Genomic DNA, 13,702 nt, shown 5'->3' with positions numbered 1-13,702 from the left:
GATCCGAAAATACGGGACACTGACGAAGCAGGTCCGGGAAGTGGGTCAGGCATAGCAGTCCGTCCACTGCCAGACGTAGCAGATCTGCGAACCAAGGACGACGAGGCCACTCTGGAGCCACAAGTACTACTGACCCCGGGTGACCTATCCGCCTGAGAATCCTCGCTATGAGAGGCCATAGAGGGAAGACATACAGGATGACACCGGTCAGCCACAGGCATACTAGGGCATCGAGCCCCACCTCCCCTGACTCCCTCCGACGGCTGAAGAACCTCTCCGTCTTGGCATTGAGACTCGTTGCCATGAGGTCAAACTGAGGAGTCCCCCACCGACCGCAGAGAAGACCCCAGTCTCCCGGGGACAGCTCCCACTCCCCTGGATCCAATTGCTGACGGCTGAGGTAATCCGCCTGGAAGTTGTCCACTCCTGCAACATGCAAGGCGGCGGCGATCCCTTCGAGATGAAGCTCTGCCCACTCAAACAACAGCTGAGCCTCCTGCGCTACAGCGGGACTCTTCACTCCCCCCTGGTGGTTGATGTAAGCCACCGTGGTCGAGTTGTCTGAGAAAATTCGCACCATCCGAGCGCGGACCAAAGGTAGAAATGCCACCAGAGCTCTAGGCACCGCTCGTCTCCAGCCAATTGATGGACCTCACCTGCTCAGACGTCGACCAGACGCCCTGAGCAGACTTGCCCAGACAGACCGCCCCCCAGCCCCGAAGACTGGCGTCCGTGGTGACCACCACCCAATCCGGAACCTCGAGAGGCATTCCCTTCTCTAGATTGCTCCACGTCATCCACCAGGCCAGACTGGACCTGGCCGACTCCGGCAGAAACAGGGACAGAAAGTATTGTTGCAACCGAGGACTCCAGCGGGACAACAACGCTCTCTGCAGGGGCCTCAAATGAGCAAATGCCCAGGGCACCAGTTCCAAAGTGGACACCATCTATCCCAGGACCTGTAAATAATCCCAGACCTTTGGCAGCGACAGATGAAGTAGACGAGCTATCTGTCCCTGAATCTTGTTCACCCTGTCGTCAGTAAGAAACACTCTGCCCCGCTGGGTTTCGAAGCGGGCTCCCAAGTACTCGAGGGAGCAAGAGGGCACCAGATGACTTCTCCACATTGATGATCCAGCCCAGAGATTCCAAGAGTGACCTCGCTCAGTCTACGGACCGCACACACTCCTCCTGTGACTTCGCCTGGATCAGCCAGTCATCCAAATAAAGGTGCACAAAAATCCCTCCTGTCGCAGGGCCGCAGCCACTACCACCATCACCTTCATGAAAGTTCGCGGGGCGGTGGTCAGACTGAAGGGAAGAGCTTGAAACTGGAGGTGCTGCCCCAGGACCATGAATCTGAGGAACTTCTGGTGTTCCTGCCGAATGGGAATATGAAGATAAGCCTCGGTGAGGTCCAGGGACGCCAAAAATTCTCCTCTTCGTACCGCTGCAATTACGGTACGTAACGTCTCCATCCGAAAGTACGGTACGTTCAAGCTCTGGTTGACCTTCTTCAGGTCTAGGATGGGGCAAAAGGTGCCCTCCTTTTTTGGTTCCACGAGATAGATGGAATATCTGCCTTGTCCTTGTTCGGAGACCGTTACTGGCACCACAGCCTCCAGACTTAACCGCTAAAGTGTTTCCTGGACAGCTGCCCGTTTGCTTCGGGAAAGACAGCACGACTCCAGAAAAACAGACCGTAGAGGACGAGAAAATTCTAATAATGCGCAACCTTCGCTCACCACGCCCAACACCCACTGGTTGGATGTTATCTTGGTCCACTCCCCATAAAACCAGGCCAGCCTGCCCCCGATCACCAGGGACGAGGAGTGGACCTGCCAGATCTCATTGGGAGGACTTAATGCCACCGGCTCCCTTGGTGGATCTGCCTCTAGATGTTCTTCCAGTGCCCCGAAAGTCTGTTGTCTATGTGAGGACTGTCTATGTGAGGACTGTCTCGGAGCCGACGACCCTGAGGGCCTAGCCGGACAAAACTGCCTCAACTCCCGAAAACGAGGCCAAGAGGAGAAAGGCTTCCGGACAGAATTTCGACCCTCCGGCAGTCTATTGTCCTTCGTCTCTCCTAAAGACTTCATAAGACAGTAGAGATCCTCAATTTTCCCTGAAAGGGCAGATTACACAGCTGCGATTTTGACGAAAGATCCGCCGAGCAATTTCGCAGCCACAAGTGACATCTGGCTGCCACCACAGACACCATACCGTGTGCCGTGGTCCTTACTAGGTAATATAAGGCATCGGCTCCATAGGCGATCCCCGCTTCCAGGCGAGCCGCCTGGATCAGGGAAAGAGTCCCGGAGGTAGTCTGCTCCTGCAGCTTCTAGATCCAACACAAACAGGCCCGCTGCATCAGACTGGCACAGATCGCCGCTCGCAGGCCCAGAATCTCAAATGCCCACTTGAGGTGCACTTCCAACTTCCGATCCTGAATGTCGTTCAGAGCAGAAGCTCCAGCAACCGGGATAATGGTGGTCTTGGTGACCGCCGAAACTGCCACATCCACCTTTGGAACCTTGAGGACATCTAAATGTTCCTGCAACAGTGGATAAAGCTTGGACAAGGCTCTGCCTACTTGCAGCACCGAGTCCGGGGAGTCCCATTCCCGGTTAATCAGCTTCTGGATCTTCTTCGGAATTGGGAAGGCGCTGGGAGATCTTCTTAGGCCATCCAGCACCGGATTAACCCCTTCGGCATCCAAATCCTCCAGAGTGAGCTTGATCCCCAATTTCTCCAACACCCGGGGGATAAGCGGGCGAAGCTCCTCTCTCTTAAAGAGACGGATCACTCGCGGATCACCCCCCTTAGCCTCCGGACCCTCAGAGACCCCCTGATCCGTCCTACAGTCTCCTGGGTCCTGGGGGGACCCCCTGCTGGGTCCTCATCTCAATCGGCCCCCGAGAAATTGTCTTCATCCTCCCAAGATTCATCCGAATCAGACTCCAACCGTGCCGGGTGACCTTCACAGGGCAGGCTCCACAATCCCACGGATCCCTGAGAAGTTACCTTCATCCATTTAGCAAAGTCCACCGGGCTTTCCTTCACACCGCGCTTGCCTGCATGCCTACCTAGCCAGGAAAGCCTTGTGCAGTAAAAGCACAAACTCAGGAGAAAACCCCCCCCCCCCCTCCCGGGGCTCCCGAAGGTCTCTTGGGGCTGCTAGGACCAGAGTCATCTGGGTCCTCCTCCCTCGGCTGAACCATGGGGGAAAGAAGCGGCACGGACGCCCCGGAGCCCCGGGAAGAAACCCTCATATCCGGCTCCGCTTCCGTGGCCATAGCCACTCCCTCCTGTGCTCCAAGCGCCGCCGCTGCGGTCCGCAGATTCCTCTGCGGCTTCGTCCGCTTTGCCGATGCCCCCTCCTGCACACTCCGCGCAGAGAAGGTGGTCATTAAGGGAGGCCGACCGAACTCCGCAGGCCTGGCAGGCCTCCCCGAACTACTTGTCTGACATAAGCGCAAAAAAAAAGCAAAAAAAACGCCAAAAAGCAAATAAAAGCAAATTCCTCGCAAACCGCGCAGCAACATGGCCAGGCCTGAGAGGGGGAAGGGCGCACCATGCAGCAGCTGCCTAAAACTGAAGAGGGCATACTGCCTCCAGAAATTCCCGCTGGCACGCACAGAAGGCCGCTGACGCAGCTGAAAACTGCGCAACCCGACCGGCAGAGCCACTTCTCCCCGACCTGGGCCACCTTCCACTGTCGGTTCCCCTGTTCTGCCTCAACACATCAAGGCCCGCTCCCGACGATCCCACCGGGCCGGCTGCCTGACAGGCAGCCGAGACACTACGTTTGAGCCGCCACTGCTAGCAAAGCAGGCACTTTTTTTTTTTTTTAAACTGTCTAATACTGTCTTAAAGGCCCACACGCAACAGAAAAAATCCCTCAAAGCAAAAAACCAAGGGTTCTTCCCTGAACTCCTGGACCGGTGGAGGGGCTTCGGTTCCCACTGATGGAACCAGACCACTGGCTGTCAGAGATCCTGTGGTTGCGGGCGGAAACTGGGTAGGAATATCGAACCCCCCGTTTGCCCGGCTCAACCCAAGGGATGGCCCTTTTTCAGAAACCTGGCACCTCGGGGAGCAAATTTGCTCAAAATATCCAGTCAGTCAGGACTGCAGGGTTAGCACCTCTACCATCTGCTGGAGGTAGAGAAATACTGAGGGACTGCAAGAGGCACTCTCGTATATGTGGCAGTGCCCAAAGTTTTGTTCTCTACCTGCATCTGCTGGTAGGGATGAATAAAACCCACTTGTCTGGACTGATCTAGGTATGTTCAGGAAAGACCTGAGTGTGCCCAGAGACCGGCCGGAGAGTGGGAGGGCACAGTGGTGCCACCGGCCTCGAAGGGCCTTCCTCATCTGAGGAGCCATGAACGATGGCAGCCTCAGGCTGAAGGAGGAACAGTGCCCCATGGGGTATCTGTGGCCCCCGGGGCACCAGAGCCAGCTGAGTACAGAGGACACCGAGGAGCAATAGAGGTACTCCAGTAGCGGCTCCAGCAGGGATGTCGATGTCACCGGCGCCAGCACCTGCTTGATGTCCTGCAGGGTTCGATCCACCGCCAGCTGCACCCTATGCGCCAGCTCCTCCTCAAAGGTCAATGACATGAGGACCGGCTGAGAGGGAGGAGGGGTGGCATGACCATCCTCAGAGTCTCAAGGGAGGTCGGTACCCACACCAGAATCAGTGGGGACCGCCTCGGAGCCCCGGCATCGATGGAGGGAATAGCCTCCTTGCCTCAGGGATGCTTTATTTTATTTATTTATTGGTTTTTATATACCGCCGCTCAAAGATATCACGTCGGTGTACAGATAACAAAACAAAATACGCCGTAGTGTTGTACATAGAACAAGTTAATAATAGTTGAGAACTAATACATAAGCAACTAACAGTAGTAACAAAAAGTATCTTAAAAAGCAAAACTTATAGAGGAACCAGTTATAACTTAAAATAGAGGGAAAATCGAGGACGGTGACGTCACGAGCTTGAATGGCAGCCTGAACACGGAGCTCCGGCGAGCCTAGCGCAAACTGTCAGCTTAATCAGCATCCATCCTCCGTCTAGCTGCACATACACGATCTTAAATAACGCGGCTATACATTGGAAGCATGACCGCAAAAAAAAAAGGTGCTGATCTCAGGCAATTTTCCTATACCAAGGGAGAAGTGGGATCTGGGGCCTCCATGGAGGGAGACGTCGCAGCGCCGCTGGCTATTGAAAGTGCTCCCGGCGACTTCGCACCGGATGACCAGCAACCCCCTGACTCGCTCATGCCGACAAGAACCGAATTCCGGCAATGGTTCCAGGACTTGCGCCAGGACATGAAAAATAATAAACGGGAAATGCTGGATAAAATGGCGGAGATAAGGGAGGAAATGGCGGACATCGGCCGGCGAGTAGATGACTGCGACGTGCGGCTAGAGGGGCAAGCAATTAAAATTGATAAACTTCAACTTCAGGGTGTCTCTCTGCACCAAACGACAGTGGAACTAACCGCTAAGCTAGAGGACTTGGAAAACAGGAACAGAAGGTGCAACCTGCGCTTTCGAGGAGTCCCAGAGACGGAGCAATATACTGATTGTGCGGCAGTGATTGATTCGCTGTGCCGATTTTTTCTGGCCCAGACGCAGCCTGGAGGGCAAACGGACGACCCTGTAGTGGTGGACATTGAACGCGCGCACCGTACACTGGGACCCCGGGCCGGCAACCAGCCGCGAGATATTATCGCCTGTTTCCTCCGCTTCCCGCTCAAGGAGAGAGTTCTGACGGCGGCGCGCAAGCAAAAATCGTGGGAATGGGAATCCCATCAAATTTCAGTCTTCGCTGATTTATCCCCCCTCACATTGAAAAGACGCCAGGAATACCAACCAGTGACTACCGTGATGCGGCAGGAAAATATGCGCTACAGGTGGCTGTTCCCGGTGGGGATTGCGGTCACCATTAAGGGCATCACCACGAAAGCTAACAATGTGGTGGACGCGGCGGCCATATTGTCTTCAGCGGGGTTCCCGGTCAAGATTACTGCGCCTTTGCCACAGAGGGAGGCACCGGAGCGACCTCGCTGGCAGCGGGTGGAGAATGGCGGTCGCCGATTGAGACGGAACAACAGCGGATCCACACATCAGGAGGGCGACTGAAAGACTGCACCTTACTATTGGCGAACATTTTCTCAAGTTCCAGGTTGATGGGCCGGGAGGCGGGCTGATTTCTTGATGTTATGCTTCGTTTGTTTTCTGTTGAGCTTAGCCGGGTTGGCGATTTCACTATGACAGAGCACAGGGATAATAGCTCCTACTTGTGCTTAATTGTTCTTCAAAGTTCATACCAGTTTGGGGGGCGGGATGCTGGTTGTTTTTAGAACTGCGGGCACTACTGGAGTTGGGGGTTCACTGCCATTCTGATATCACTGTTCTCATACGCTCTCCTGACGGGGCAGGTAGTGTGTGGGCCCATGCAGGAGGGAACAAGAAGGGGGATGGGAAAGGGGGGGGAGGGGTTGGGTTGTGTGATTCTATTTGGGATGGTAGAGCTGGGGGCGTTGAGCTGTGGGTACCAGGTTTGTACGAGCATTACTGCTGAACCAACATGTCAGTGCCCTTCTCCAACGTATGGATGCAGACAGCCCAGACCTGAGCGGGGTCCGTTAGCTGAGATTTTTTGCACAGTTACATGATGGCGCTACGACTTTTTTCCCTTAATGTTAAGGGACTGCGAACCCCTCGCAAACGTCACTTACTCAGACAGGATATCCAAGACCAGGGGGCAATGGTGATCTGCCTCCAAGAAACGCATTTAAAGAAGCGCTACGAACACCTCCTTAATTGGCCCCTATTCTCACATACATACTTCTCAGCGGCTAACAAGACGGCCAAATACGCGGGAGTCTGTACATTATTTAGACAGGGACATGATTTATATTGCGTAGACATATTGGTGATGAGCAGGGCAGATACCTGCTAGTCTGTTTTGACTATCAGGGCACCACCTTCACCTTGCTGAACTTATACCCACCTAACACTGATCAGAAAAGCTTCTATCAAAGGATGGATGCTCTGTTGGACAGAGAGGGAGAGGGAGTGATCATTGTCACGGGTGATTTTAATTTGACCCTAGATCCCACACTCGACAATTCAGGGGGCGGTGTAGGGGGTACTAAAGTGCATAGGAAGGGGTTGAAATCCTTAATGTCCAAATGGGATCTCGTGGATGGCTGGAGGCAGATGCATCCTCTGGCCAGAAACTACACTTTCTACTCCCCTCCTCATCATACATATTCGCGCATCGATTACTTTTTGCTAGACAAGTCACTCATGAACAGGATGGGAGCACTGGAGATTCATTCAATCACGTGGTCAGATCATGCATCCATCACGGCGGAAATTAAGTCAGCTCCCGATGCTACCGGGTTTAAATCCTGGAAATTAAATGATTCCTTGTTAAGTGATGAGAATTTCTGTACTCAAATTCAGGAGGCTATCACGGAGTACCGGGGGACCAATGAGGGGGGACCGGCCCTTTTGTGGGACTGCTTGAAAGCGGTGTTACGGGGTAGATTTATTTCCAGAGGCACATACGTTAAGAAAAACCAACAGGAGAAACAAAGAATAATGGGGGAGATAACCCGTCTCGCTCAGGAGCATAAACGGACGCTCTCCACACGGGTATATAGGCAATTACAGCAATCGAGGGACGATCTGAGGGCGCTGGCAGACGCCGATCTGGCAGCTCGTCTGTTTTTGATGAAGGTTGAAACGTATGAGTGGGGCAATCGCTCAGGGAAACTGTTGGCCCGGTTTTTGAAACACAGGCAAACACAAAATCAAATATTAGCTATCAGAAACTCCGCTGGGGAGATCCTAACGTCCCCCCCAGCCATACGCAGTAGATTTCAGGAATTCTACGGGAATCTGTATACCGCCTCTACACGAGCTACCCCCGACCAGATCCAGGAGTATTTGGATTCTATCCAGCTCCCCTCACTGGGAGAGACTGAGCGTGCTGCTCTGGATAAGGAAATTACCCTTATTGAAATTAAGCAGGCCATAGGAGACCTCAAGGCTAATAAAGCACCGGGCCTCGATGGCTTTACACCCCAGTTTTATAAAACATTCTCCAACTCCTTATTGGAGCCTCTACGAGAGCTGTTCAATTCCTTGCGGGAGGGAGGGCAACTATGGCCTGGCTCAAATGTAGCGGGGATTACGATCCTGGGGAAGCCTGGGAGGGATCTTTCTCAATGCGGGTCATATAGGCCCATCTCTCTCCTCAACGTAGACCTTAAATTACTGGCCAAAATCTTGGCAAACAGACTAAACAGTGTCATGAATAAGTTGGTTCACACCGATCAGGCAGGCTTTATACCGGGACGGATGGCAGCCGATAACATCCGTAAAATCAATGACCTGATGTGGTGGGCTCGTAAGGAAAATCTGCCCCTGGTCTTGCTCTCAGTAGACGCGGAGAAGGCCTTCGATATGGTGCATTGGCCCTTTTTATTCTCCACCTTAAAGGCCATGAATTTTGGGGACAAGTTTCTAACCTGGCTACAGCAACTTTATCACCTGCCTACTGCGAGGGTTAAAGTTAATGGGGTGTACTCAGAGGCATTTCATATCCAAAGAGGGACAAGGCAGGGCTGCCCTTTATCACCATTGCTATTTGCCTTGTTTTTGGAGCCCATGGCTACTAGGGTACGTGGCAATTGCTCGGTCCATGGTATAGAAATAGCGGGTATTGATTACAAGATGTCTCTGTTTGCCGACGACATCCTGTTCACCCTGACGGATCCGCTTCCCTCGTTGAAGGGGGCTCTCGGGGAACTTACTGATTTTGGGGCGGTATCTGGTTTCAAGTTAAACATTGAAAAATCCGAATTGCTTAATGTAACGTTACCTGCCCTTGAGCTTGAGACCTTACAAACTCAGTTTAAATTCCGATGGGCTCCTACCAAAATCAAATACCTTGGGGTGTATCTTAGCAAGGATCCAAGTGACCTTTTTAAGCTTAATTACACACCCCTTGTACACCAGATTTTCACTGATTTGGATCGGTGGTCCGGACTTTATCTTTCCTGGTTTGGCCGCATAGCGGCAGTGAAGATGAATCTCCTTCCCCGTCTGGGCTACTTATTTCAGGCACTGCCCATCCTTCTACCCAAAGAGGTGCTTACCCGCTGGCAGAGACGGATATTCTCCTACATTTGGAAGAGGCGACCGCCTAGGGTATCTAGAGGGGTTATGTATAGACCGAAGGAAAGGGGAGGTTTGAGTGTTCCCCACCTACAATGGTACTATGCAGCGGCCCAACTTCGGGCTATATTTGACTGGAATCGCAAAGGGGAGCAAAAACAGTGGGTACACATTGAGCAAGTCCTGTATGGTGGGATCCCCCTCAGCTCGGTTATATGGCAGCCCGAGGCCACACTTCTACCCCGGGGAACCATAGCGGCCTCGACACAGACCACTCTACAGGTGTGGTCTCAATGGCGCAGACAATTGACGGGAGACAGGCGATATTATTACAGCTCTTCCCTTCGGACCAACCGCTTGTTTTCCGTGGGGGCAGCCCATGGCCCTTTCCAGCGGTGGTCCAGGAAGGGAATTACACACTTTGGGCACCTATGGGACGTGGATGGATTCGTATCCTTCCCCACTTTACAAGGCCAATATGAACTAACCGATCGGGATGTGTACCCTTATTTACAAATTCGTCACTTTTTTATGACTGAATCGGTGGGTCGGGAACTGGCTCTGGGCAGAACGCAATTGGAGACCTGGTGCGATCAGGCTGACACCCTGCGGAAAGCTATTTCCCAGGTGAATAACTATTTAAATAAAGACCCACAGCAAAAACCTGCTTTCATGAGGGCGTGGGAGAGGGACTTGGGACGAATCTTAGAAGAAGATGCCTGGGATCAGATCTTTCTCTCTACTAAACGGGGCCTCCCTTACTCACAGTTGGCTGAAAACCGATATAAGATCCTGCTGCGATGGTACTGCACACCGGTCAAAATTCGTAGATTCAACCCCCAGTATAGTGACCGCTGCTGGAAGGGATGTGGCCAGGAGGGTTCGTTTTATCACATGTGGTGGTCATGCTCATATGTACAGCTCCTATGGTCCGGGGTTACTCAATTAATTAGGAATATTTTGGGGATAGCGGTCACCCTCACTCCTGAACAAACCCTGTTAAACTTGCCATATGATGTGTCAGTGGAGCAGGGGAAGTTGATCACATTCATTCTGTCAGCAGCCAAATGCGAGGTGGCCTCGGGGTGGCGGAAGGCCGGACCACTATCGATGGGACAGGTCTCCTCTAGACTACATAAATTGTTTTGCATGCATGGCAAGATGAGGCGTCCCAAACCTCGAGACGGGAAAGCCCGCCCGGATCTGTGGTCCCCCTACAAGGCGTGGCACGAGGAAAAGGCGAGGGCCGACTTACCGCATTAATACACATGTCATTCTGTATCGCACTCATTGGAGAACCGGTTGCAGCTATTGAGGTCTCTCCAGTCTGACCATCCTAGTTCTATTTTTGTGTCTCTTTCGCTTAGATCACACACGGGGGGGGGGGGGGGGGGGGGGGGGGGGGGGGGGGAGATGCCTTCAAAAACTCATGATGTACTCATGTTTATCATGCCTGTTCCATTGCAATTTCGATTTGGTAACTTAATTTTTCATGGTTCATGATGTTCACTTCTACTGTTGTCATTTTGTACACTCAATAAAACTTTTAATACAAAAAAAAAAAAATAGAGGGAAAATCAAGGGGGTGGGGCAGGAGGGGAGGAGGAAAAAAGATTGGGAATGCAAGGCTTTGAGGGGCGTTGCATCTGAGAAGAGGCACTAGAGTGGAGTAAAAGGCATTATAAGAGCTGCGTAGCGATTATATACAAGCATATATAGGGTTACCACGGGAGAAAAAGAGAAGAGGGAGGGGGAGGCGATACAAGAAGGATAATGTCTATTATGACTGAAGGGATGGGTAGAAGGTGGTTGCGGAGGAGCAGAGAGGGATCATGTGTAGGCTTGGGTAAATAACCATGTCTTGAGTTTTTGTTTGAAGATCTTTGGGGACTGTTCAAGACGTAATTCAGTAGACATAGGGGCTTTAGGGGCATCGCAACAAGAACCGGTACCAGCCCGAGCCCAGCTATGAGCATCAACAGTGACCGGTGTCTATGCTTTCATGATTTCCTAGGGTGCTCAACTCGGTCTTTCCCCAGTGCCGAGGTGGAAAGCAAAGATCCAGATGTCTTCGACCTAGAGGAGACTGAGGAGGGTTGATCCCCAGCGGGGTTTGATGGCAAGGAATCTGTGTCCATTGGTTCCCCACAATCCTTTGGTATCGAAGACACAGACATCAAAGGCTCAGACCTTTTAGAGCCGAAAAGCTTCTCCATTTAGTCGAGGCGGTCCCACCAACCCTTGGGGGGGTCATGTGATCACAAAGCTGGCAACCCCAAACATCAGGGGATGCCCCCAAGCAGAGGATGCACACATCAACGATGCCATAGCAAAAAAACAGGGCCAGCGAACAGTCGATGGTCTGTGGGCTCCCGAAGGACGCTGCTATGGGGAACTGACAGTGCATTGAAGATTTACCGTGCAGCAGCACAGACTAAAGCAGGGGGAACCAAGAGGAACCTGGCGCAGGAAAAAAGACAATTAGCCAAAATGTGGAAGTTTTCCACTTTTTAAAAAACACAAGCTCCAAGACCGCGAGACGACAGCTCCACAGAAAAAAGACTGAAGAGGGACTCCACGTGGACGCATGGATTAAGGCAGTGTGCCAGTCAAAGAAGTTTTCCGTGCCAGGCTCCATATGATGTCACCCATGTGTGAGGACTACCATCCTGTTTGCCCTAGGAAAATTTCTGCTGTTCCAATTTGCTTCCAAATTTCTATTAATACATTTTGCTTTAAAAAAAAGTATCAGCAAAACTAGCAATACTTGTAGTGAAAATAATGAGCTCCATAAAACTGAGCACAGTACACATTAAGAACAAAGTCTCTTAAGGCTTAGCCAAATGATCTATGAAGACAGCAAACTTATCTTTAAAAAAAATGGGCATACAAATATAAAAGTCACAGAAGTAATGTAGACTAACCCTAAAGTTATTTAACTTGATTTTGAAAGTTCTTCCCATCTACAATGGACACAAATATGTGCTGTACCTCAAGTCATCTTTAACTGTTCCCCAGTTGCGAGCTCCATTTCCACCCCTTTTGTCTTCTGCTCTGATTCCTCTAGAAACAGAAAAGTATTCTTTTAATTCAAAATGTTCTATCAATCTTGCATCCTAAAAGCAGTAGTAAATCTCATTCCTAGAAAAGCCTGCATGTACATTAGTGCCTACATTGTTATAGTGGACCTCTAAAGTAGCTGAGAAATGTATTATTTATCAGGATACTCACGCTCTGTCACTTCCACTGTGCCTTTCAAATTCCCTCTTCCCTCTTTGGTCTAAACCATCAAAGTTTCGCATTAATCCACCACCTCTTCCTCTGCCTCGTGTGCTTCCTCTCCCCCCTCCACGGCCCCTCACTGGTCTGTCTCTATCAAACCAGTCAACTGGTCTAAAAAAAAAGAAAAATAGAGACGTTTGTAATTTTAAACACTGAACTATACATCTGTAAAAATGTTCTGATGTTTTCAAAAGTCAAAGGTTCTCTAGCTTTCTAGCAGATAATTATTACAGTTAACACCATCTGCATATTTTCCTATTAGTACAATATAGCTGTAGCTTTGCAGTTGGAAATCATGTACTGGCAAAGAAAATAATTTGACAAGGATATTAGTGACAATCTTGCATTGGTTACAAATATGTTCAGCATCGACTAGAGGGTACAGAATGAATGGAGACATTACCATAAACCCATATTGCCAACAGGAAAGAAAAAGAAAACAAGACAGTGAAAATGAGCCAAGTGAAGCCAACTTCAGGGTATTCCTCATTGGTTATTGTGCTAATGGATAATCAGATTCTTAGATATTTAGTTACAGCATTCATCAAATCTGACATCTTGGCAATGGCATTACAAAATTTGAGAGGGAAGGAAGAACAGAATGGCAGTTGAATAACTGGTTTCATGACATTTTTTCTGTAAAACCAAGACAAAACAGTTATGCTTAAAACAAATATTAAGAACTTAAAGTTGACCAAAAATTATATATAAAATACCAGTTTCAAAAGAAAAGTGTTACACGGCATAGCCATGTGGTCGACCCCACTTTGTGTGTCTGCTTCTTCGGCTATGATACCTTAGGGAGGCGCCTGGGCCGTCTTTCCTGATCTGGCCTCAGATGCTGAGAGACGCAGGCGCTGGTGGGCCTCCAGGAGCTCGCCCCCGCCTCTTAAAGGGGCCCAGGACCAGGAAGTGTCCCAGCCCTGGGAAGTGACGTCAGAGGCAGCCTCCTTCTTAACCCTGGGCTCCGGCTGCCTGCTTTGCCTTGCAACAGGTCTCCTCAGAGTGCCCTGGTGCCTTCGACTCTGATTGCCTTCTGGACTGCCTGCCTGCCGCCCATCACTGACTCGGATTGCCTTCTGGACTTTGCCTGCCTGCCCCGACCTTGGATTACCTTTGGACCTAGCCTGCCTACCGCCTGCCTCCGACCTCAGATCGTGCCTGAACTCCATCCTATCAGGTGAGGGTCTTTCCAGTTTCTACACCTTGATTC

General features: G+C 51.0%; 1 protein-coding gene across 1 annotated transcript in view; it reads right to left on the bottom strand.

Moving 5' to 3' along the window:
- The window catches only part of HABP4 (hyaluronan binding protein 4), a 346,012-nt gene that overhangs the window by 192,190 nt on the left and 140,120 nt on the right, over positions 1-13,702 (bottom strand). Inside the window, exons 3-4 of the mRNA XM_029617782.1 lie at positions 12,439-12,600; positions 12,199-12,270 (exon numbers count right to left, since the gene is read on the bottom strand). Of these exons, the coding sequence (XP_029473642.1) occupies positions 12,199-12,270; positions 12,439-12,600 (234 nt within the window). The remainder of the gene's footprint in view (positions 1-12,198; positions 12,271-12,438; positions 12,601-13,702) is intronic.

The sequence above is a fragment of the Rhinatrema bivittatum genome, chromosome 1 (genome assembly GCF_901001135.1).
Source record: "Rhinatrema bivittatum chromosome 1, aRhiBiv1.1, whole genome shotgun sequence".
Classification (NCBI taxonomy): domain Eukaryota; kingdom Metazoa; phylum Chordata; class Amphibia; order Gymnophiona; family Rhinatrematidae; genus Rhinatrema; species Rhinatrema bivittatum.
The sequence above is the reverse complement of the archived record's forward strand: the minus strand, read 5'-3'. Positions and strand labels throughout refer to the sequence as shown.